This window comes from Triplophysa rosa, linkage group LG5 (assembly GCF_024868665.1).
Source record: "Triplophysa rosa linkage group LG5, Trosa_1v2, whole genome shotgun sequence".
NCBI classification, from domain to species: Eukaryota; Metazoa; Chordata; class Actinopteri; order Cypriniformes; family Nemacheilidae; genus Triplophysa; species Triplophysa rosa.
In genome coordinates this window covers 19,929,601-19,951,880 of record NC_079894.1, presented here as the reverse complement: position 1 = coordinate 19,951,880, position 22,280 = coordinate 19,929,601, and the positions used below count along the sequence as shown (strand labels likewise).

The 22,280-nt window shown below is 38.5% G+C and overlaps 2 protein-coding genes across 3 annotated transcripts; one reads left to right on the top strand and one right to left on the bottom strand.

Annotated features, from left to right (window-relative positions):
• Window positions 1–28: 28 nt before the first annotated feature.
• On the bottom strand, window positions 29–7,062 carry acvr1l (activin A receptor, type 1 like). The gene is made up of 11 exons (XM_057333181.1): window positions 6,935–7,062; window positions 5,836–5,911; window positions 5,193–5,272; window positions 4,420–4,671; window positions 3,968–4,182; window positions 3,506–3,605; window positions 3,135–3,281; window positions 2,764–3,039; window positions 2,383–2,580; window positions 2,042–2,172; window positions 29–1,732 (listed from the first exon to the last, which is right to left on the bottom strand). Exons 3-11 carry the CDS (start codon window positions 5,257–5,259, stop codon window positions 1,598–1,600), a joined length of 1,521 nt encoding a protein of 506 aa, XP_057189164.1. The 5' UTR covers window positions 5,260–5,272; window positions 5,836–5,911; window positions 6,935–7,062; the 3' UTR covers window positions 29–1,597.
• A 72-nt stretch (window positions 7,063–7,134) lies between these two features.
• On the top strand, window positions 7,135–19,977 carry otomp (otolith matrix protein). 2 transcript variants are annotated; one of them, XM_057333184.1, is made up of 9 exons: window positions 7,135–9,204; window positions 12,183–12,319; window positions 12,558–12,660; window positions 13,031–13,216; window positions 13,830–14,004; window positions 14,297–14,364; window positions 14,825–15,009; window positions 18,039–18,210; window positions 18,786–19,977. In XM_057333184.1, the coding sequence occupies exons 1-9, from the start codon at window positions 9,126–9,128 to the stop codon at window positions 18,794–18,796; spliced, it is 1,116 nt and encodes a 371-aa protein (XP_057189167.1). In that variant the 5' UTR covers window positions 7,135–9,125; the 3' UTR covers window positions 18,797–19,977. The 2 variants fall into 2 exon arrangements, with proteins under 2 accessions (XP_057189167.1, XP_057189166.1); XM_057333183.1 differs by lacking the exon at window positions 7,135–9,204 and having other exon boundaries at window positions 12,062–12,319.
• The last annotated feature ends 2,303 nt before the right edge of the window (window positions 19,978–22,280 follow it).

Sequence of the window (22,280 nt, the reverse complement as noted above, 5' to 3'; positions counted from 1 at the left end):
TATAGTGATAAAGCCAGTGTCGTAACACTTCAAAGCAAAGAGGTGCATTTTTATTCATAACGGTGTCTTGCATTGTTCCTATTACATCAACATACAAGTTCTTCATTATAACATATATTCACAGTACACAATGAGAATCCCGGTAGTTCCACTGTTGGATTTGATGTAAACGTCTTACAAACGTTAGTGTCAACATCATTACCTTCCTACGCTTTATAAAACCAATTCTTTAAAAATGTACAATTACACTCAAACAGCAATGAATTTTTGACTTGGTAAATAACAATAGTGTTTTCATTCGTAATCCTCATAAATCCTATATTAGAGTGACATTGCAATTTTAAATAGCTGTCAAAGGTGTTATAAAAATCATCCGCATTCTCTCAGTTTATGGCATTATGCTGAAAAATGTGATATAAAAGCGTGTTCTCAAAACCAGAGTGTATTTCCGACTTTGACTATCACTAGCTTTTCTAACTGTGTTAACGTGTCACTTTAACACTTAAAATTAGGTACATTAGCAAATAACTAACGGCTGATTGTCAGTAAAGAAACATCAAGTGCGCGTGCCGGGCGGAGGCGAAGCAAAAGCCGGAGAGGGAAACGAGAGCAGAAAGGGAAAAAAGCTACGAAAAAGCACGACGATGTGCTACGATGGCTTTCTATTGGGCAGGCAAAGAGGCAAAAACTTCATGGAGTCATGTCTCCACGATAGGTCAAGAAGGCCTCGTAGGGTGATTCGAGCATGACTAGACTATTATTAAACGAACGGTCATCCAAAATCTGTCATAATTTACGCTCACTCTCTGTATAACACTGTCGAGTCACGTTGATGACGGAAATGTAATTTGTGAGTAAATAATTCCTTAACCGCTGCTTCAGAACCCTGATTTTCTAAATGGGCCTGATAAATAATCTTTAGTTCTTTAATGTACATTGTGTCTGTAACAAAACATTTATAACACAATAATACCCCAAATCCCATGACACCAACGCAAATTCAGTAACCGTGGTGGTGACGTCAGTGTCACAGATTTCAATATACAAGAGTTATCAGGACAATGACCTTTTAAAAGCTTAAAAACCATCCGATTTCTAAAAGCAATTTTGAAAACGCATCTATAAAGTTCTTCCAGCCATACTAAGATCCATGCACACTACAGGGATTGAATTTCAGCGTGCGTATCCGTCCTTTTTTGTTCGTTTGAAAAAGTAATTACCTTTTGCTCACCAATGGTTAAATGGACAAGGGGATGGCGTTAGTACAAAGAATCCATACCAGATTATTCAGTCCAGTCTGACAGGCCATCATATCTGGATTCCTCAGAGATAAAACCATCTCCGTAAGTAGTCTTCTGCTTGCTTCCAGAGAAGAAATAAAATCCCAACCGGTCAGTGGGAAAACAAGACAATCCATAAAATAGACAGATTTTCTATAAAAAGATGTTTTAGGCCAACTGCAGGAAGAACAGAAAGTGAACAAACAGCATGTAAGAAATGGGACAGATGCCGGTGCTGGAATCCAAATGTCTGGTTACACACAGTGCGTGTTTAATGAGTGGGCGAGCGCTCAGTAGTTTTGTGGCTCTCTCTCTTTTCAGCAGTCAGTTTTGCCCTTCTCCAGCGAGCTGTGAATTTTATCCAAAGTCTTTTTGATGCGCAGCGCGGTGAGCCGAGCTGAAGGGTTCTGGTACCAGCACTCTTTCATCAGCTTCACCAATGCGGACAGGGTCTGTAAGCGAACACATACACATTTATAGTATACATATTTAGTAAATTATTGAAGAATAATGCTTTGCTTTAGCATGTTTACATCTGTGAAATTATGTTATTTGTCTCCTTTTAATTACTGTTTCACTTGTGAGGCTATGAGATACCTGTGGGTCCCCATATTATTGTTTTTTTAATATTTTACTGTCTTTGTGGGGACATATGGTCCCTAGTGCGGTGCGATTCAAATCTTTAGCTTTAACAGAGCATCAACAGAGCTCATGGCCTCAGAACTGTTCTCTCTAAAGACGCAGGAATCATCAGTACTTACAGGATCTGAAAACCAGCGATTGGGTATGAAAGGCCTCTGCTGCTCCACACAAACCACTTTTCTCATGTCATCAAAGCTGGGGTCGTTCGGCACCAGGTCATAGAACGGTGGCTTGTATTCTTCCACGATTCCTACAAGATCAGAGAACGACTTACTTGACACACATATTCACATAATTGCATTTGGCAGATGCTTTCATGTAAAGCATCTTTCAGTACATTCAAACGATGCATTTTATCAGTAGATGGGGATCAAACCTGTGACATCTTAGATTTCCTTTTATGGATGTTGGATTTTTTAATCCAAGATGCATGTTTCTGGAGTTATTTCAGGAAACTGACCGTTACTGATGGTCCGGCGGGCGATCTCCCATAGCACCAACCCAAAGGCCCATATATCCACCCTCTTATAGGCATCAAAACAATCCGTCTGAATGGTCTCGTCCAGAACCTCTGGAGCCATGTAGCGCTTGGTTCCCACTTTAGGATTGTTACCTACATCCAGCTGATTATCCGACTGGGTGTGTGTTACTGCCAGACCTACAGAGAGAGACAGCAGGTGCAGTGTTATGTAATGTTGCTTCTACTGTTCTGTTACCTTAGTTACGTTAGCAGTTATACAAAGTTATCCATTTAAAAATACTTTTGAGAAACGACAGAAACTGAATGCTGTCATATTTAATAAGAATTAAGGAAACTGAATATGCAAACAGACTTAAGTACCCAGGTCGGCGATGCAGCACTGCAGGTCTTTCTTCACTAGTATGTTCTTGCTCTTCAGGTCTCTGTGAGCGATGGCTGGCTTCCCCTCAGTGCCAAAGATCTCTGTGTGCAGGTGCACCAGCCCGCTGGCTACTGACGCCGCCATGTGCAGGCCATCTGCCATCTCCACGGCAACGCGCTGCAGGTAATCGTAGAGAGAGCCGTTCTCGTGGTAGTGTGTGATGAGCCACAGCTGAGTGCTAGAATTTCGGGAGGTCATGTCCGAAGCCATGAAGCCTGCAAAGAGTTGACCATTTATCAGCTGTGCAAACGTCTTTATCAATAACGCACTACTGATTTTATAAAGCATTTAGTGGACTAAAAAAACTCACCTAATATATTATCATGTCGTAGTAGAACAGTGTTGTATATTTCCGTCTCTCTAAACCATGATTTCTCATCCCTGGAGGAGAAGATCTTCACAGCCACGTTTTCTCCTTGCCACTGTCCTCTCCACACTTCCCCATACCGTCCCTTGCCTGAAAACACACGAGATCTCATTCCATACATCACTGTCTGTGATTTAGGGCACATATTACACAGTCTCAGGAGTTTTACATCCATTTAAAAGGCTACTGGAGGAAGTATTCACTGTGGCTTTATGAATGATCTAGGTTTTACCGCGTCTTTGACACATGATGGTTATAATTAACGCCTGTATGTATAGTCCAATAGTACTGCAGGATAAAGTCAGTGGTCTTACCAACACACTCCACCAAGCTGATCTGTCGTGCAACTGTCCTCTGTACCAGGAAGGGCAGCCCTGAACCACTGCCTGATGTGCAGGAGTGATCCATTAATTCCTGGACAAACAACATGAGGTCAGTCATCATCTGCACTGTGTGTGAATGAGTACAGAATACTACTATTTAACCTCTGCAACAAGGGGTTCATGGATAAGCTTGGTAGTTGACATCATCAGGGTTTTTATCTCTAGGGTTAAAATTGTATAAAATAGTACAAATTTAATAGTCTATAAATGATTGATAAATCAAAAACCTTTTTTTGTGTGTTTTAAACAACTGAATGGAGTGTACTGTAACATACTACACTATGATGTAAAATTTAATTGTAAGAAATGTTGTGTCACACTTTTCTGCGACATGAAACAGGTGCAATAATAAGACCATATTTTGCCATTTAGTTGTGTACAAAAACGTCATACTGCAAGCGTGCTGTCTCCAACGTTGGATGTGATGAGCCCATCGATGGCCCCCTGCTCGGTGTCAAACTCATGCAGTCTTTCCAGACGCCCGTGATGGAGTCTACGACACACCAGTATAGCCAGCCCAGAAAGCAAACCCAGCACCACAAACGGGCCCAGGACGAAGAGAACCAACATCTCCACACGGTACTGTAGAGCCTTCTCTCCTTCTGGACCTTGAGACACAGACACAGTCAACATCTCAAACACACTGAACATGTGCTTTAAAACTGATATCTCAAAACATGTCTTATCCAATCAAACTTTAAAACTGTTGTAAAATAATATGCAAATCACTTCGATTCTTTATATGAACCCAGTTAGCGTCCACCACATTAAATCACAGTACTGCACAGCATCCCATGGCTCAATCACACAGGTTTATACACACAGGTGTAAATGTATGAACTTACTTGTTTGCAGTAGCCGAAGCAGGGTCTCTTTCGACACGTTGGCATTGCACATGTGCTGGGAACAGCATTCCACGATGTGACTAGCGGAGGGCGCTGCGGTGCAAGTCATCAACTTGCTGTCCCGCCCGACCAGGCAGCCGCGTTTGAATGTCGTCACATCGTTGCTAATGATGACAGAGGTGTAACACTGGTCTCCAGTACACTGCTGCTCATTGCAGTCACTGCCAACACACATGCACTCAATGGAGACATCTGAAAAGAGAGCGAGATTAATTAAGGAAGACGAGCATGACGTCAGACCTCAAAGCCGAAACTCACTCTCTGTCTGATAACTGACACTGGTTTCTTCTATCTGCCTTCATTTCCCGTGACACTGAACTCTGACAGGTTTACAAATTGACTACACGGGAAAAAGGCCAGAGAGCATCAGTGACATAGATCAATTAACCCAGCATTCATGTTTTATACCCTCTGCGTGATGCGCTAGCAGAGCCTGCGGAGAAAAAAGCTGTGCAATTGGAGCTTTCATTATGAACTCCTAAAACTGCTGAAGTCTCAGAGAGCTGACCGACTATTCACTGACCGTCGGATGCATAGTTCACACTACAAACGCAAGAGATGGTTGATGTTGAAGATCTGATTGGCCAGTTTCAAAATATACCAATGTGTCTAAATGATGGATATAAATTATTAATAAATATCAATAAAAAAATCATTCTAATAGTAGCAAATAAAAACATAATACCGCAAAGAAGAAAAACTTGAGATTTTACCTTTAGCAGATGTCTGTACGAATTGAAGCAGGAAGAGAAAGATGATTCGGGTACTGCAATGCCCCATTTGGTTCACTGCACTGAAAGAAAATGTGTTACTCATCGACATTCAAACACAGATAAACAACATATCACCTGCCTAACTCTCTAAAAATCCCAGATTTCTACAAATCAAAAAGACAAAATCAATCACCAAACCAGACGCAGAGCAATAACAAACAGAACCGCAAAGAAGACGACTTAATTACATTTTTAGAGAATGCAGCTGTGCCCTGCCTCCCTCCTGCCACAAATACTTCCGCACACACTCAGAGTGTGTGTCAGACAGGGGCAGTCTCCATGGCAACGGAGGAGAGCGAGATGCCCATTACAGACCATCAAAGAGAATGGAGGGACACTTCAGAATTGGTAGAAAGGAACAAGCATTTTGGGGTGAAGAACACACCATTAGGACGTAATATCGAAGGACACAATTGTTCCTTTAAGTGGCATGACTAAGACTAATCACAGAGTAATGAGAGCCTTTAACTGGCATAGCATATTTTTCCAATGCTTCCTTAACTAAAATGGATGTTTCAGAGATCGACTATCTAGTAATGCAGACAGTGTTGTGCAATAAGCCAAGGATGGTGGACAGTCTTACTTGTACAAATAAACAGATGACTCTCAACGCTGCCTTCCAGTTTGAGCACAACCAGATTTTGCCTTCCCATCGGATCCTATAAAAAAAAGTGCAACACATCAAACCACCATACACTGATAGCCAGACAGCAGGGAATGGTTTTGTATATAAACAATTCATTTGGAAAAGCTCTGTTTTTAAAAATGTAAAAATAAAACGTGTTTTTTGTGCATTCCAATTAATATCAAACTGCACTTGGGTTGTTTTGATTAAGTAATAATAACAACAACAACAAAAAATGCAGCTAACTAACATAATGAAAATAAAAAAAGTGTTTTTCCAAATAAACCCTTCAGGGGTCCATAGATCATTGGAAGTAAACAATTACATTTGTATAATTGAGTACAATTTTTATATAAAAAATACTTGGTAGCATAACATTGAGTGAATTAGGTTATTAACAAAAACGTCATATGTCCCTTTTGTTTTAATAACAACATGCAGTCAAGATAACTTTTGTAAAACATTACAAAATGCCGTTGATAAATTTATAACATGGTCAATGACACAAACTGGATTACACCGGAGTACATCTCATCTCACATTTGAAACGTTTCTATTTTGACAATATGAGAAAATATTCTCTTCATTTCCAGGGTTATTTCTTACTTTTTCATGTTTCGGACAACTGTTCTGATAATGGTAAGGAGGAATAGAAGATGTTCATATATCCTTTATTCTTTATTATCACAATTTAAGTCTTACAGGTAACAATAAAGTAGACTCTCATGTGACTCGCATTCAGAACTGTTTACTAGAAACATTTAAACCACCACATTGTCCATAAAGCTTCAGCATTTCTTATGGCTAATAATATCGACCGGATTATAATCGAAGATCTTTTCAGCAGCAAATCAAAAATAATAAATAAAAAACACGACAAAGCAGCACACAAGAACAATAAACAGCGTCCATTACGACCCTTTATTCCAACTCTATCTGCTAATCGGCCTGTTTGCTGCATCTGACCGCTGTGCTAACTGTGCTGCTAATAACGACCAGAATTTAACTTCCGCATTAATTTCAAGCGATTTAAACTGGGATTCAAGACGCTTCTTACCTCTAGCAATGACGCAACGTCATGTTTGTGTCAACGTCGCGTTATTTTTATGTTTTATGTGAAGTCGTGTTTTACGCGTTGACAGACAGTCTGCCGCCACCCAGAGAGACTGAGGAGACAGCGCTATGACGTCACCATAAACAAGTCGACGGGCGAGTGCATTGTGGGATAGCGCAGTCCGCCGATTCATCTGACACTAGACGCTTGCCTGCCGTGTTTGAAGTTGAATATGTTTAAATCAGGGATGTGGGTGGATGTGTTTTCTTGTTCTATTTGCGTGCTTCTTAAAGCGCACCGGAGACATTCTTGCTGCAATAATCGTGCTTTTTGTGAGAAATAGTTTGCACTGCAGGTAGGGCTGCACGATAATTTATCGCGATACCACTAAATCCTAAAGTGATGCAAATCCTATTGTAATCGAGCTCGCTGCGATATGCAATGTGTCGATTTTTTTATGCGTAGCTTGTCCGTGAAGCGCGGCTCTGGGATCAGTAGGAAATGCTGCTCGATCTAAAAGCTTGAGTCGCTTATAATGTGCGTTTGAAAAAGCAACACCCGTCAAACATGACCATTATAAATTTACTTTATCATAAAAATACCTGATGAAGCTTGAGTAACAGAAATAAAAAGATGTCCACAGGCATTTCCTAGATTCTAGAAGGTGTTATGGTCTTCTTCTGCAGTGCGTATTTGGAGTTTCTGCACGAGAGCGCCCTCTGGCTTTCGGATGCAGCAGCATTTTCCCGTACTTCACTCAAAAGCTGTGCATAAATCACGTGATATATATCGTCGGTTTATCGCGACAGCCCTAACTGCAGGTCTACAAAGTCAAGGCACAGGTAATCCTCGCAGGTCCAGTGTCTTTAGAATAAGTGTTTCATTGCTTCCATTTTGAGAATAAACTTTAATTCTATAAACCCTTGATGTTTATGTGTAATTGCACACAGTCTTTCGTTAAGGGATTTTTTTACTTTTTAGGTGCAATGTAACCCAACTCTCAACTCAACTTTATTTATATAGCGCTTTTTACAATTTTCATTGTTACAAAGCAGCTGTACATAAGACATATTGACTATAAGCAAAACAATTAAAGTTGTACCTGTAAAAACAAGAAAAAGTTGAAAACACAGAAGACAGACATACCCACATACAAAACACTCCACACACACAATATGCACACGTACTAACACACATAGACATAGACACACACACGGACGCGCACACACACAGACGCACGCACGCACGTACACACACACGTCTGGTTTACTATCTCCGTGTATGTTGAAAATACAAACATTTAAAGTATATTCTCAGTTCACATGTGTTCCAAATCAATGGTCTTTGTAACCCATATTTAGACATTACTTACTAAACTGTAAAAAAGGATGACATAGAGCAGGGGAAGCACCTCCTAGCAGCTGAGATGTTCCTGTCAGATACTGTTCACCATGTGTTCAATAAGAAAGAAATCTTGTGTGTCAAATTCATACTGCTGACTTGTTTACGCCATAGCAGACACATCCTGTGATTTTCAGCCTGCTGTTCCACACACAGAGACACTTGTATTTATTGTAACGAGGTGTTTATATGCGTGTACCTGCAGTTTGTTTTTGGCCCTGAAATGATATCTTCTGTCTCAAAGATCACTGGTAACTCCTTTAATAAAGCATTGATTATATGGAAGGTGACATGAGAATTAGGATACAGTGAAGATATCAAGTGCCCTATATGCTTCCTCCGCCTCATAGTGGCACAAAGGAACCATCTGTTGCCTCCATCCATATCTCCAATTAAACTTGGCTTCTTTCAGACCTTTGGCCTAATCTCGAAGAGCTTTAGAAGCTGCACAAAAAGCTATTGTATCTTACTTAATTATAACCTCAGAAATGATCTGACCTGCCCGCTGCCAGGTGCAGTGAGGTGTGCAAAAATCTGCATGCCATGAAGTCCCATTGGATAAGGAAAGAAACACTAGATGCCCATCGTGATCGGATAAGTGGAAAATAACCTAACATCTTCAGATCAAAAAGAGAGAGTTTGTTCCTCCCCTCTGAGTTGCTGAGCTTTCTAGGTACCCTATGAAGGAAGCAATCTGAGCTCAGAGCTGTTTTTTATGTACTTTTTAAACTTTACTTCCCACACCACCCCTGCGTGTCTGAGCCCATTCGGAAGGTAACTGTTCAAAGACAGCATGAATCATCCAGGAGGATACCTTGCCGTGGCTCTGCTCCTACTCGTTCTGGTCTCAATGTCCACGGAAAACAATATTAGTAAGTACAGTTTTTCTCAGCTCTATGGCCTCATTATGATATTTACGTATTTTAACATGTTGTATTCTGATTTGGATTCACTACCGGGGGCCTTGTGTGGGTTCAAAGTGAAGACTGCATACATCTCGCTTGATCAATCTCATATAGCTATAATAATTTAGACATGAAACAATATTGTGTTTATCTAAACAAGTTGCAGGCTATATGGTACAACAGTGTGTTGTCTTATTGCTTTTATGTTCTTAAATTATTTTATTTTATGATTGTCAGAGTTGCAGTACCAATAAAAACGTTTTACTAGATTTATGTTTCCTATTATCTAAAAAACATAATGATCTATAGATTCATGCTACTATCCTTGAAAAGTGTCATCTGTTTAGAAGAGTAAGCAAAGAGTGGCTACTTTGAAGAAGCTAAAATGTAAGGTTTTTTAAACATTTTTTGATAGTAAAATTCCCATATTTTAGTTTGAGCTACACTGTAAAACTTTGCTGTAGTTTTTGCAGCAGGTTTGCCAGTAACTTACTGTAGATTTAATTAATACTTAATATACTTTCCAATTAGTACTGTTTTCAATGACTTTAAAACACTTTGACTTTTGAGATTCAAAATGAACAAGAAGCGACTGGCATTAGCACAGCAACACTGCAAAAAATGACATTCTTCCTAAGCATTTTTCTCTTGTTTTCTGTAAAAATATTTAAAACTTCTTAAATTACGATACATTTACATAACAAGAAAAGTGACCCAAGATATTTAGTCTTGTTTTATGAAAGAAAAATATAGGTAAGTTTATGCTTAAAACAAAATTGTAAATTAAATCTACAGTAAGTTACTGGCAAACCTGCTGCGAAATTACAGCAAAGTTTTACAGTGAATATCATATTTTTTCTAAAATACAAAAACAACACATATATATATATACACTCACCTAAAGGATTATTAGGAACACCTGTTCAATTTCTCATTAATGCAATTATCTAATCAACCAATCACATGGCAGTTGCTTCAATGCATTTAGGGGTGTGGTCCTGGTCAAGACAATCTCCTGAACTCCAAACTGAATGTCAGAATGGGAAAGAAAGGTGATTTAAGCAATTTTGAGCGTGGCATGGTTGTTGGTGCCAGACGGGCCGGTCTGAGTATTTCACAATCTGCTCAGTTACTGGGATTTTCACGCACAACCATTTCTAGGGTTTACAAAGAATGGTGTGAAAAGGGAAAAACATCCAGTATGCGGCAGTCCTGTGGGCGAAAATGCCTTGTTGATGCTAGAGGTCAGAGGAGAATGGGCCGACTGATTCAAGCTGATAGAAGAGCAACTTTGACTGAAATAACCACTCGTTACAACCGAGGTATGCAGCAAAGCATTTGTGAAGCCACAACACGCACAACCTTGAGGCAGATGGGCTACAACAGCAGAAGACCCCACCGGGTACCACTCATCTCCACTACAAATAGGAAAAAGAGGCTACAATTTGCACGAGCTCACCAAAATTGGACAGTTGAAGACTGGAAAAATGTTGCCTGGTCTGATGAGTCTCGATTTCTGTTGAGACATTCAAATGGTAGAGTCAGAATTTGGCGTAAACAGAATGAGAACATGGATCCATCATGCCTTGTTACCACTGTGCAGGCTGGTGGTGGTGGTGTAATGGTGTGGGGGATGTTTTCTTGGCACACTTTAGGCCCCTTAGTGCCAATTGGGCATCGTTTAAATGCCACGGCCTACCTGAGCATTGTTTCTGACCATGTCCATCCCTTTATGACCACCATGTACCCATCCTCTAATGGCTACTTCCAGCAGGATAATGCACCATGTCACAAAGCTCGAATCATTTCAAATTGGTTTCTTGAACATGACAATGAGTTCACTGTACTAGAATGGCCCCCACAGTCACCAGATCTCAACCCGATAGAACATCTTTGGGATGTGGTGGAACGGGAGCTTCGTGCCCTGGATGTGCATCCCACAAATCTCCATCAACTGCAAGATGCTATCCTATCAATATGGGCCAACATTTCTAAAGAATGCTTTCAGCACCTTGTTGAATCAATGCCACGTAGAATTAAGGCAGTTCTGAAGGCGAAAGGGGGTCAAACACCGTATTAGTATGGTGTTCCTAATAATCCTTTAGGTGAGTGTATATATGTATCAAATCATGTACATGTCATATACATGTATCAAATGAAGATGGGTATAAAATAAAAACTTGAAGAGTTTTGTTTTTAATAATATATAAAAAATAGTGATAATGAAGAATAAGTAGATGTAGTGTAGTCCAAGGGGGCTCCAGATGGTTGCAAGGGGTCCCCAGAAAATTTCAGGGAGATTTCAGAGAAAATAGTAAAAGTGTACTAAACATAATTATATTACGTGTTTATCTCTTAGTGTTCTTTTTTGCTACAGTACATGCATAGTTTCAAGAATTGTTTATATTGAGTTTTACTCGCTAGTTACTTTTATCACACTCAATGTAAAAGTTGATTCAGTACAAATACATTTAAATTGAAAATGTCTCCTCACCCTCAGGGTTATTATGAAGACAACATATTGTTTGCAAACGTAAACACATTTGTTGGATGTATATATTACATTTACTGTTTCTTAATACAAACAGTAAGAAATTATACATGGATATGTATTTTAGAAAGGGGGTCCCTCACAAAAGTTTCATCTTATCCTTGGCATCATAACGTTTGAAAACCCCTGGTATAGTTCAATGAACAAAAATTTGCATGAACTATTACTATGTTTTTCAGGGAATGAAAAAAACTCTACTTTTCAAATGATGAAATACTGTGTTGTCAAAGTTGACAAACACTTTTTAATACTTTTTATTATTTAGATATTTGCAAAACCCTTTGAACTGAAAAATCGCGGAATATGGAGATACAAGGTTTCAGAAGGACAGCAGCGATACGCTTTTTACTCTTTGAAATCATACATTTTCTGGTCGCTTGTCTATTATTTGCAGTCAGATGGTGTACAGTGTCTGATGTTGAAGAGCAGAAGTGTTTGGATCTGGCTGGTAATGCCACGGCCAGGAACATCCGTGGACAACTACTGTGTGTGAGGGGCCAAAGTCCCACAGACTGCATGAAACAAATAAAGGTTGTAGGAATCTCATTTTCTGTGATGAAAGAAACCAATCAAACAACATATGGTGCATGACTTTAGAAAGCTCATAGATTCCAGATTGAATTTTATGACTGCGCTTATTTTTGCTTATCCTGCAATTCTTGATTTACTGTGCAATTTTACAAAATGTTTACATCATTTGATTTTCAATTACACTAATGCAGAATCTATTGGTTTCTGTGGTCTAGTCAAATTGTATTGTTTTAAACAGAATGGCACTGCAGATGCCGCCACGATGTACGCTGATGAGATCTACACCGCTGGATTCTGCTACGGCTTAGATGTGTCTGTGGGAGAGTCTTATAATGGTGTGGGTGAGTATGTTTATAAAACACATAATTCTGTTTTCTACAGTATACTGAGATTCATTTTATGTTCCGTAAAATATTAGCCAGGATATCCTTCCAAAGCAACCCTTGTGTGCTGCACATTATAAAGTTTCAAGGAATGTTGTTGTTGATTTGCACATTTTGTGTAATGTACACTCTTCAGTTCTTGCAATAAAATATTAGGATTTTTCTAAAAGCCTTATAGGTTTCTAATTACATGAAGATTTTTCATCTTTTTACTGTTTCTGTTAAACATTATTTAAATTTCGCACTATGCCAAAATACCACCTTTGAAGTGTCTTGCTTTGATGCGGTTACACTGTTGCATGTTCTTACTGATATTCCTGTGACACAGATGGCATTAATTACTACGTGGTTGCTTTGGCGCGGACATCATCCAGTGATCTGTCCCTGCTGGAGATGCACGAGCGCAGCTCCTGTCACCCAGGGATGCGGACCACCGTGGGCTGGACCGTGCCCGTTGGCTTCCTGGTGAACACATCACAGATCAGCATGGATGAGCAGTGCAACTTCCCCCATGGTGAGAGATGTTACCACGCCGTGTTTCTGTGCGGAATGAGCTCTGTGACTTGACTGGGTGACCCCAATTTATAGGAAAACACAGGGCTTTGTTTTATAATGCAGTCGACAGCTGCTTTCTCAATGTTAGGTTTGCATACTGCAAATGATGCAACGATTTGTGTCAAAAATAGCACTTTCATCTTGGGATATTACGCATGTGGGTAGATGACATACAACATACTTCTGATCTTTTTTAAATCAACATTGAGATTTTAGGTTATCATTTTCATGCAGAATGAAAATTCTGTGTAATCTTGCTGTGTAAAAATGCATTCAAATAATTATATATAAATATTTATAAAAATATTTGATGTAGTTTATCAATGAATAAGATCATATGAGTTGCATAAATAATTAAAATATATAATATAATGTATTATCATATATTATGTAAATATGTCACACTGCTTGAAATTGACTGTGAACTTCTCATATCTAATGCTAAATGACTAAATGTAAATGTAAATATCACACACATACATGAACATCAAGTTTAAATACAATTTGAGGATGTGGTTACACTATTTGGGACAATTTAATGAACTTCATATCTTTCTCCCAATGCTTTCCAGTGGTAGGGGATTTCTTTGGCTACAGCTGTGTCCCAGGAGTTAAAGACCCCGAGCATGATCCCAAAGGAAACAATCCCAGAAACCTTTGTGAGGCCTGCATTGGAGACGAGAACGACCGCCACATCTGTGCCAACAACCCACGGGAACGACATTTTGGGGAGACTGGAGCTCTTAGGTGAGATGTTTAAGAATGCATCTCTCCTAGTGATCCACTATTCAACATACTAATATGTTGCATATATAAGGAATATTGTACTTTTTTACAATATTGTTCTTTATTTAAATAAAAAATGTTTTATGGAAAAAATGATTACGTTATGGTTAAAAATATATGCATGTGTTTTTGGTTTTATTTTATTTATTTATTGTTTTTTATTGCTTCAGCTGGTAGATTAATTAGAAAAATATATTAATGCAGTACTATTGCAAAACTGTAAGTTTAATACATTTTTTGTTGTATTTTGCAGATGTGTTGCTGAAAATCTTGGGGATGTTGCTTTTGTCAAGCACACTACAGTCTTTGACAACATGCAGGGTAAGTAAAAGCATTGTCTGCCCCATGCCGGGTGTAAGAAGAGCTACTTTAACACGGGGTCAAAAAATGTCCAAATGCAGTGAGAATTTGAAGTTGCTTTCTTGTTAATTAAAAGAAATTTTGTAAGACCCTGAAAGAGGACAATCCTAGCCTTCACTTCACGATCTGGATCACGTTTCGCTTGCTGATGGACACTGGGGGGCAGTATGTCATAACAATGTGTTTCTTTGTTTGTCTGCTGGGTTCTCTTGTTTAGCCACCGTAAACCCAGAAGCTTAGTGCAGGCATGATGGAAGTGTAATTGTGATACATAGTTTAGTAATACCTGTGTGACTTGCAAGCTTTCTCACGATTCACGATTATACCTACATAGGTTTCATTTAGACAAGCATTGGATACCATCCTAAGTCCAGTTACGTTTAGAAATTAAAACCTCTGTATGGTTTATTATTTGTGTAAGGTAAGAACCAGGAGTCTTGGGCTCTGGATCTGGAGCTGGAAGACCTGAAGCTCTTGTGTCCTGATGGAACCGAAGCTGACCTGTTTCAATATGAGCGCTGCCACCTGGCTGTGGTACCAACCAATGCGGTGGTAGTGCGCTTGGAGGACAAGTGCCGCGTTTACAAGTATTTGGAACGTGTGCAGGTCAGGACAGTCAAAACACAAACACACATCAAGATGTGTTCAAAAGTGTAAGACCACATTAAACGTATGTATTTTTATGTTTCATTTGATTTTCAAGACAAAATATAAAAGGGATACAGTAGTTCACCCCCCCCCCAAAATGATGTCATCATTACCCTCTTGTTGTTTAAAATCTGTATATGACTCTTTCTTCTGTGAAACACAAAAGAATATATTTTGAGGACTGTCTCGGTTGGTTTTGTGTCCATACAATAGGTTGTTTGCACACGACGTCACGGCACTGCGCGAAGTGCCGATGGAGGGCAGGATGTGATTTTCTCCATAGGAATTCACTATAACAAACTCAAAATACCTGTGTTTTGCGTCGTTTTTGACAGTTCAAATCGATCAAACCATGAAAGGTGTTTTTATTGTGTAGCAAAAGTTGATGTTCATGAAGGGGGAAAATGCGAGTATATTGAGAAACGGAGATAAAAGTGGATTGTAAACCTGAATCTGCGGTTGGGATGAGCCGAGCCGGATGACTTTCTAAAACGCTAAACGAGGTTTAACGTACCTGAACAACGACCAGGTGAGCTCAAATTTACTGCTCAAGAACGCTGCAAAGATTGAGTCCTGATTAAATGGATAAAGTGATAAATCTCGCCCACATAAGTCCATCTTAACCTACCGAAACAACGACCACTTAAAAACAATTTTATATTAAACCTTAATTGTAATAAACACTAGCTACTGTTAAAAGAACAAGCACTTATTGCAGGAATAAGAATAGTCTCACGTTAAGCTTGTGACTCATTAAAGTTCATTAGAAAGAAACCACATAAGGTGGCTCAAGGCAGCGACAAACTGAGAACATAAAACTTTTCTGTTATCATGTTTATGTTTGATATCAGTGATAAACAAATGTATTTATTTTGGTTTTCTGTGGTTGTTGTTTTGGTACGTTAAGCTGTTTCCTTACAATGGACTTCTGTGGGGAAGAAAAGCTTAGCGAGAGATTTTTTTCACTTTCTCCATTTAATAAGGGCTTGTTCTTTTAACGGAAGCTAGTATTTATTACAAGTAAGGTCTGACAGAAATTTGGGCTTACCTGGTCGTTGTTCATGTTGTTAAACATAGGTACCACGTGACTGCACACGACCTATGGAAGTCCATGGGTTACTGATGTTGTTTGTTTACCTGCAATCTTCAGAATATCTTCTTTTGTGTTCTGCAGAAGAGAAGAAGTCATACAGGTTTTGTATGATCTGACAGTGAGTAAATCATGGAAGAATTTTCACTTTTGAGTGAACTATCCCTTTAAGCTTGTTGTCTCAGGTCACAGAAGGTCGCTAAATCAAATGTAAGCATTTGTGACATTGACCATATTCCACTTCCGTTGAAGCCGTAACGTAGATAATATGGATCATTAGGTTTTGCACACACTTCCGCATTTAGAACCTGTGCCACCTTATTTTCTATGTTTTTTAATTAATACGATTTTATAGACGGTTTCATCTTAACAACATAAACAAACGTTACTGCGCATGCGCACTTTTGTGGCCCCAACTTAACTTCTGGTACACATTCACAAACAATAGAGTGCCTGTAGATTATTTCTGATAACAATCAAAAGAAACCGATAAGAACCGTCATTTAGCTAAACTTGTCTCTAAAATATTTTGAATTTAGGTTGCGATACCAAGTTCAACCACTAGATGTCAATGTACCATACGGTTTCTTTAAATGCGTCAAAACTACAGGACCGTTCAACAAATTGTTTATTTAATAAAATGAACATATAACACAATTTAACAAATCGTTTATTTAATACAATTATTATAAAATAAAATAATAATATAATTTAATATGAACATAAATTAAATGAAATAAAATATAAATAGTTATATTATTAGACACTAGCCAATAACAAACCGGAAGATAACTGGGGGTCAGGCGCGGCGTGTCCGATGAAACGGTCTATAAAATTGTAAGAAAGATTGTGTATTAAAATGTAAAAAAATGCTAAATCAAAGCATGCAAAGTTTGGGGGTCTTAAACTTTTGGATCCCACTGTAAACATAAACATGCACGCACACACACACACACATCTGGTTTACTATCCCCGTGGGGACAGTCCATAGGCGTAATGTTTTTAATACTGTACAAACTGTATATTCTATCCCCTATCCCTAACCCAACCCCTAAACCTAAAGATCATAGAAAACTTTTTGCATTTTTAGATTTAAAAAAAATATTGTTCTGTACAATTTATAAGCTTTTTTGCCCATGGGGACCTCAATTTTGGGCCCCACGGTGACACGAGTCCCCATGTGTTGGTGTGCTTTCAGGTTTAGGTCCCCACCGGGATATACAAACATGAACACACACACACACACACACACACACGCACGCACACACACACACACACACACACACACACACGCACACACACACACACACACACACACACACACACACACACACACACACTGTGGATATCAGACTCAGTTCCCATTTTCAATGATGTTATCTGTGAAATAATATAACGGCAGTTTAAAAAAGAGATGAAATCCCTTTAGTACGATACAAAGCATGAAAATCTCATTGGAAATGTTGTTTCTGCATATTAGCGGTCAAGGGTATGATTAAACTAACGCTGCCAAAGCTTATGTTAACAACACTATCTCGGAACTTCTCCGGTATTACACAGATCACATCAGGCTGACTTATGCATTCAATACACCCAGCCTGAGCCCCGTGGTGATCATTGATTTTCTCAAGACACATTACAGTTTGTCATGGGAGGGTGCCAGTACACCGCGCTCAGAGCAGGACACCACACGCACACACACGCACTGCAATATATGAGCACGCATTTTGGAGGTTATCTATTTGTATATTAAACAAAAATGCATCTACATATTCAATCGAAACCTCTTTTGTTTACTTCTCTGTATGTATCCCAAAAGATTTGATTTGATTTTTGATCTTCTCATGTCTGTTCTCCAAACCATTATCATTTTACAGTATTTGTTTTTGTCTTCTAGAATGCTTTTGCCAATGCTACAGAAGGATTCTCTCTATTCAGCTCCATGAATTATGGGCAACCCGACGTGCTGTTTAGCGATTCCACCAAAAAGCTGCTGCGTGTTATGGGAACCTACACTTCCTGGCTGGGGCCCACTTACACAACCATACTGAAGGCTTTTGAGTGTGAAGGTACATTGAGCAGAAGATACTTATTACATTATGCAAGTGAATACTGCAAATATTTCATAAGAACCTTAAAGAAATTAGACATATCTTCTCTAAAGCATATAATATCGTAATTTTTATCATTACATTTTTCCCCTGAGGCCCAGTTAGAATGTTAGAAGGATTCTTGCAACCAAAGCAATCGTTCTTTAGTTTTCCGACTTTTATACCTTAATCTGAATGCCATTGTAGGGAACAATGTTCTGCTATCTTCACCACAAATCGTACTTTTTATGTTTAGTGATTCTATAAACAGCAATTATAAAATCTTTAGAGGTATATAAATAACAGTATCCCACTTCTTATTACATCACCATATCTGGGCGGGCCAAGTTGTATAACTTCAGCTAGGAGTTCTTAGGGGTAGTTTTGCAACTTATCTTAATAAATGCTCTTTTTAAGACCATTAGAAAAAGTTTTGATTGTGAAACTGCACATAGACCGTTCTTCTCTCAAACAAGGATATTTAGCTTTTTCAGATGACTGCTTTAAGCTGCGCGATGTAATGACACCCCTGCTCTCTCTCTCTCTCTCTCCAGGTTTGTGTTGATCTTATGAGGAAAGAGGATACTATAGATTTCCCACCATCCCTCTCTCTCACACTTACCCTAAACCACTCTGTGTAAAATGTTTTACCCTGGTATATGGGCTGAATGCCATATCTCTTTTGTTAGTAGTTTTCCTAATATTGTTCCGTACCTACAGTATTCATCTGAATATACAATATCTGGTATGTCTACTGTGCCTCTACAACTCTTTGCCGCCTTCTGTTTAATACAAAAACAAAAGCCAAAAGATACAAACTTATACACAGAAAAGCATTGCAGGGGATCACGATTCTGTTTTTAAGCTTTGCTGGCGTTAGTAAGTCCTTGCAATTCAAGACACAACTTGAATGAGCATCTGCCAGAGGATCTGAAGCTTTTTGATCATGAAATCTATAGTGTAACTTTGGATCTTCAGGTAGTGCATCTTTTGCTTGAAACATGCTCTAGATTTGACGTAAATTTGCAGTATAAGAAGTTTATTATGTTTATTAAGGCAATACATAATCTTTGAGAAGCAGTCGATCATCTTCTGGAAAAGGTGCTCTGTGTTGAGCAGAAAAACCATTTTGCATTTATGGTTTTAACAACGGGTTCTTTAACGGTGCTGTTTCCTGAACCTTCAGGATAACGTAATACCAACTTGAACAAAACTACTCTGTAAATAGTGATGTCACTTTTAGATTTGTAGAACTTTCTCTTAATTATAAAAATATGTTGACGGTCAGTTGTTTTCCTCATTTCTGTATTTTACATAGCATTTGTGCATTGTAGCTAATTCGCCCCCATGTCAATCAAAACGTGTATAAGTCTCTTTCTCCTGTGAAACACAAGAGAAGATATTTTAAAAAAATGTCTTGGTGAATTTATGTCCATACAATGAAAGTCGATGGGGTCCTATGTTGTTTGGTTACCTACATTCTTCGAAATATCTTCGTTTGTGTTCAGCAAAAGAAAGAAAGTCATACAGGTTTGAAATTACATAAGGGTGAGTAAATAATGAAAGAATGTTGATTTTGGATGAACTGTCCCTTTAAATGTGGACTTTGGGCCAATTGTACCAGCACCCTTGAAAACATTTGTCAGAAACACAGACACATTTCTCATAATTTGTTTATTTTGAAGTTGTATTCTTTCTCCTCTCAGGCTCAGTCAGCAGCAGTAGACATGACAATTAAAAGCTGTTTCATAGACACAAACTGATGGATCTCTTGTTTTTGATAATCAGTAAAAATGCCCAGGTGGAAAACTGCCGCATTGCAGCACACAACATGTCACGCAAAAGAAAACAATTATCTACCAATGAAAATGTAGATAGAAGGAAACCCTGTTTTCGATGCTTCAAGAGGAATGTTTTGATGGTGGCAGATGGCCGTTCAGCTCACACATTGAGTGTGTCTGTTTATGACACTGAGAAAACAAGCTTCATTAATCTGAGATAGACTGCATTCACCAGCATCAGCAGCAGAGGAGGATGCACCAGTCATCACCGCTGTGACTGCAGTGTGTGACATGTCATTACCACACACTCAAGTTAATGAAGTCTGAAACCTTTTAATCCATTTGTCTGCTGCCTCCTGCACTTGTACATCATTATAAGAGGGACAGTTTGGGTCATTACAATAAAAGAACAATATTTGTATTATGTGTATTAAAGAAGTAACCAAAAAGTGTTTTTGAGGTATAGTCAGGTAAACACTACAAAATTGCAAAATGGGTCCTGTTTTAGGGCGAATAGACACCAATTACATTGGATTGTTTCAAACAATCAGTGTGCTCTAAGCTTTGGTCCTGTAGTTATAAGATACCATCTCAGAAAACATTTGCCCTCCTATAAACACACAATACACATTCAGATTCCAGGCAGCATTTTTACTGCATAGAAAACTTTGTCCACTTATGCTTGCTCAGATAAAGGATTAGGCCAGGATAATCTTTCTCCTCGTGTACATCAGAAATGGGTGCTGTCTCATATACGTCCCTCGTCCCGATTCATCTTGATCCTTTCAATCACATTCCATACGTTTCACAGTTTTCAAGCACAGGCTCAATGGCACTCACTTCTCATAGCATTATCTAAACTTAATATACTATAAGGACTATAACAGTAGACACACTCTTAAACCTCAAGGTTTTACAAGGGTTCTTTGCAACAATGCCACAGAAGAACCTTTTTGTTATGCAAATAACCTTTTGAACCTTTGTGCAACAAAAAGTTCTATGGCATTGTTTGGAATCTTCATTTTTGAAGCGTGCACATCCAAATATGAAATATTTAAAAACAAACATTAATCTAGAATTTTTTTCTAGATCACTAATAAGCACATTTGTGACAACTCCTTTGTATAAAAAGTCAGATGTTAGTCACACGAGATGCTATTCAGAATGTTTTCGAATCCTGCTGTGGAGGATCAAACCTGCAAAACCTTCATGTGAAGTATATGCTGTCATTAAAGCACCACATGAAATTCTCAAAATTACTAATATCATTTTAATGAAAACCTGTTTTACCTCATTTAAATTGTAAAGCTTTTTTACAGCTGGTTTCATAGATTTGGACCCCACTGTAGGATACACATAACATATACCTGTATAGACTATATAAAATGGCACTGCATAGGCATTATGCGCTGATATTTATATATACGTAACCTGAATCTGACACTCACAGAAAGGGTGTCATGATGGTATCTCTCATTACCGTCTTTAGGAGGCTGTGACTGGATTCAGCTAACAGTAGATTTGAAGGAAGCCTGCAATGAATTAGAAAGAAGGTAAATAAACAACCAGTCATGATGGATCCCCAAGGCAGCTACCGTTATACATCTGGATTATGAAATATTAAAGGGATAGTTCACCCAAAAATGAAAATTCTGTCATCATTTACTGATTGTTAAAAAACCTGGAACATTTCTTTGTTCTGCTAAACACAAAGGAAGATATTTGGAAGAATGTCAGTAACCAAACAGATATTATCCCCCATTGACACCTATAGTATGTATTTCCCCTATGGCAGGGCATGAGATCTGTTTGGTTACTGACATTCTTCCAATATCTTCCTTTGTGTTCAGTAGAACAAAGACATTTATACAGGTTTGGAACAACCCGAGGATGAGTATAATGACAGAATTTTCATTTTTGGGTGAACAATACCTTTAAAAGAAGATCGGAATAGGAATAATGAAGGTAACACACATGACCTATTTTCTATTCGCTAAAATGCATCGCTGTTACAATCAAAATGTTTTTAAGAAAGCAACGAAATGTGACTAAGAAACGTATTATATTTATGTAAGACACAAACCAAAAGCATAGCAGAGCTCAAAACAAGTTGTTTCAGCCCTTAAAACCTAAATTACCACTCTCAGAACACATAATTCTACTCGGACCACCCTGTTACCTCTCACACAAAGCAACTCTGTGCAGAGTAGATATGGCAAAGAGAACAGCGTTTGGCAGCCGTCTTACCATAGCACTTTGCTCCTTCTC

Coding starts and splice junctions, on each gene's coding strand:
- otomp (XM_057333183.1), top strand. CDS start 12,092: ATGGAGATACAAGGTTTCAGAAGGACAGCAGCGATACGCTTTTTACTC. Junction 13,217..13,829: donor GCAGTGCAACTTCCCCCATG/GTGAGAGATGTT, acceptor AATGCTTTCCAG/TGGTAGGGGATTTCTTTGGC. Junction 14,365..14,824: donor AGTCTTTGACAACATGCAGG/GTAAGTAAAAGC, acceptor TATTTGTGTAAG/GTAAGAACCAGGAGTCTTGG.
- acvr1l (XM_057333181.1), bottom strand. CDS start 5,259: ATGGGGCATTGCAGTACCCGAATCATCTTTCTCTTCCTGCTTCAATTC. Junction 3,040..3,134: donor ACGACATGATAATATATTAG/GTGAGTTTTTTT, acceptor AACTCTTTGCAG/GCTTCATGGCTTCGGACATG. Junction 2,173..2,382: donor CCGCCGGACCATCAGTAACG/GTCAGTTTCCTG, acceptor CTGATCTTGTAG/GAATCGTGGAAGAATACAAG.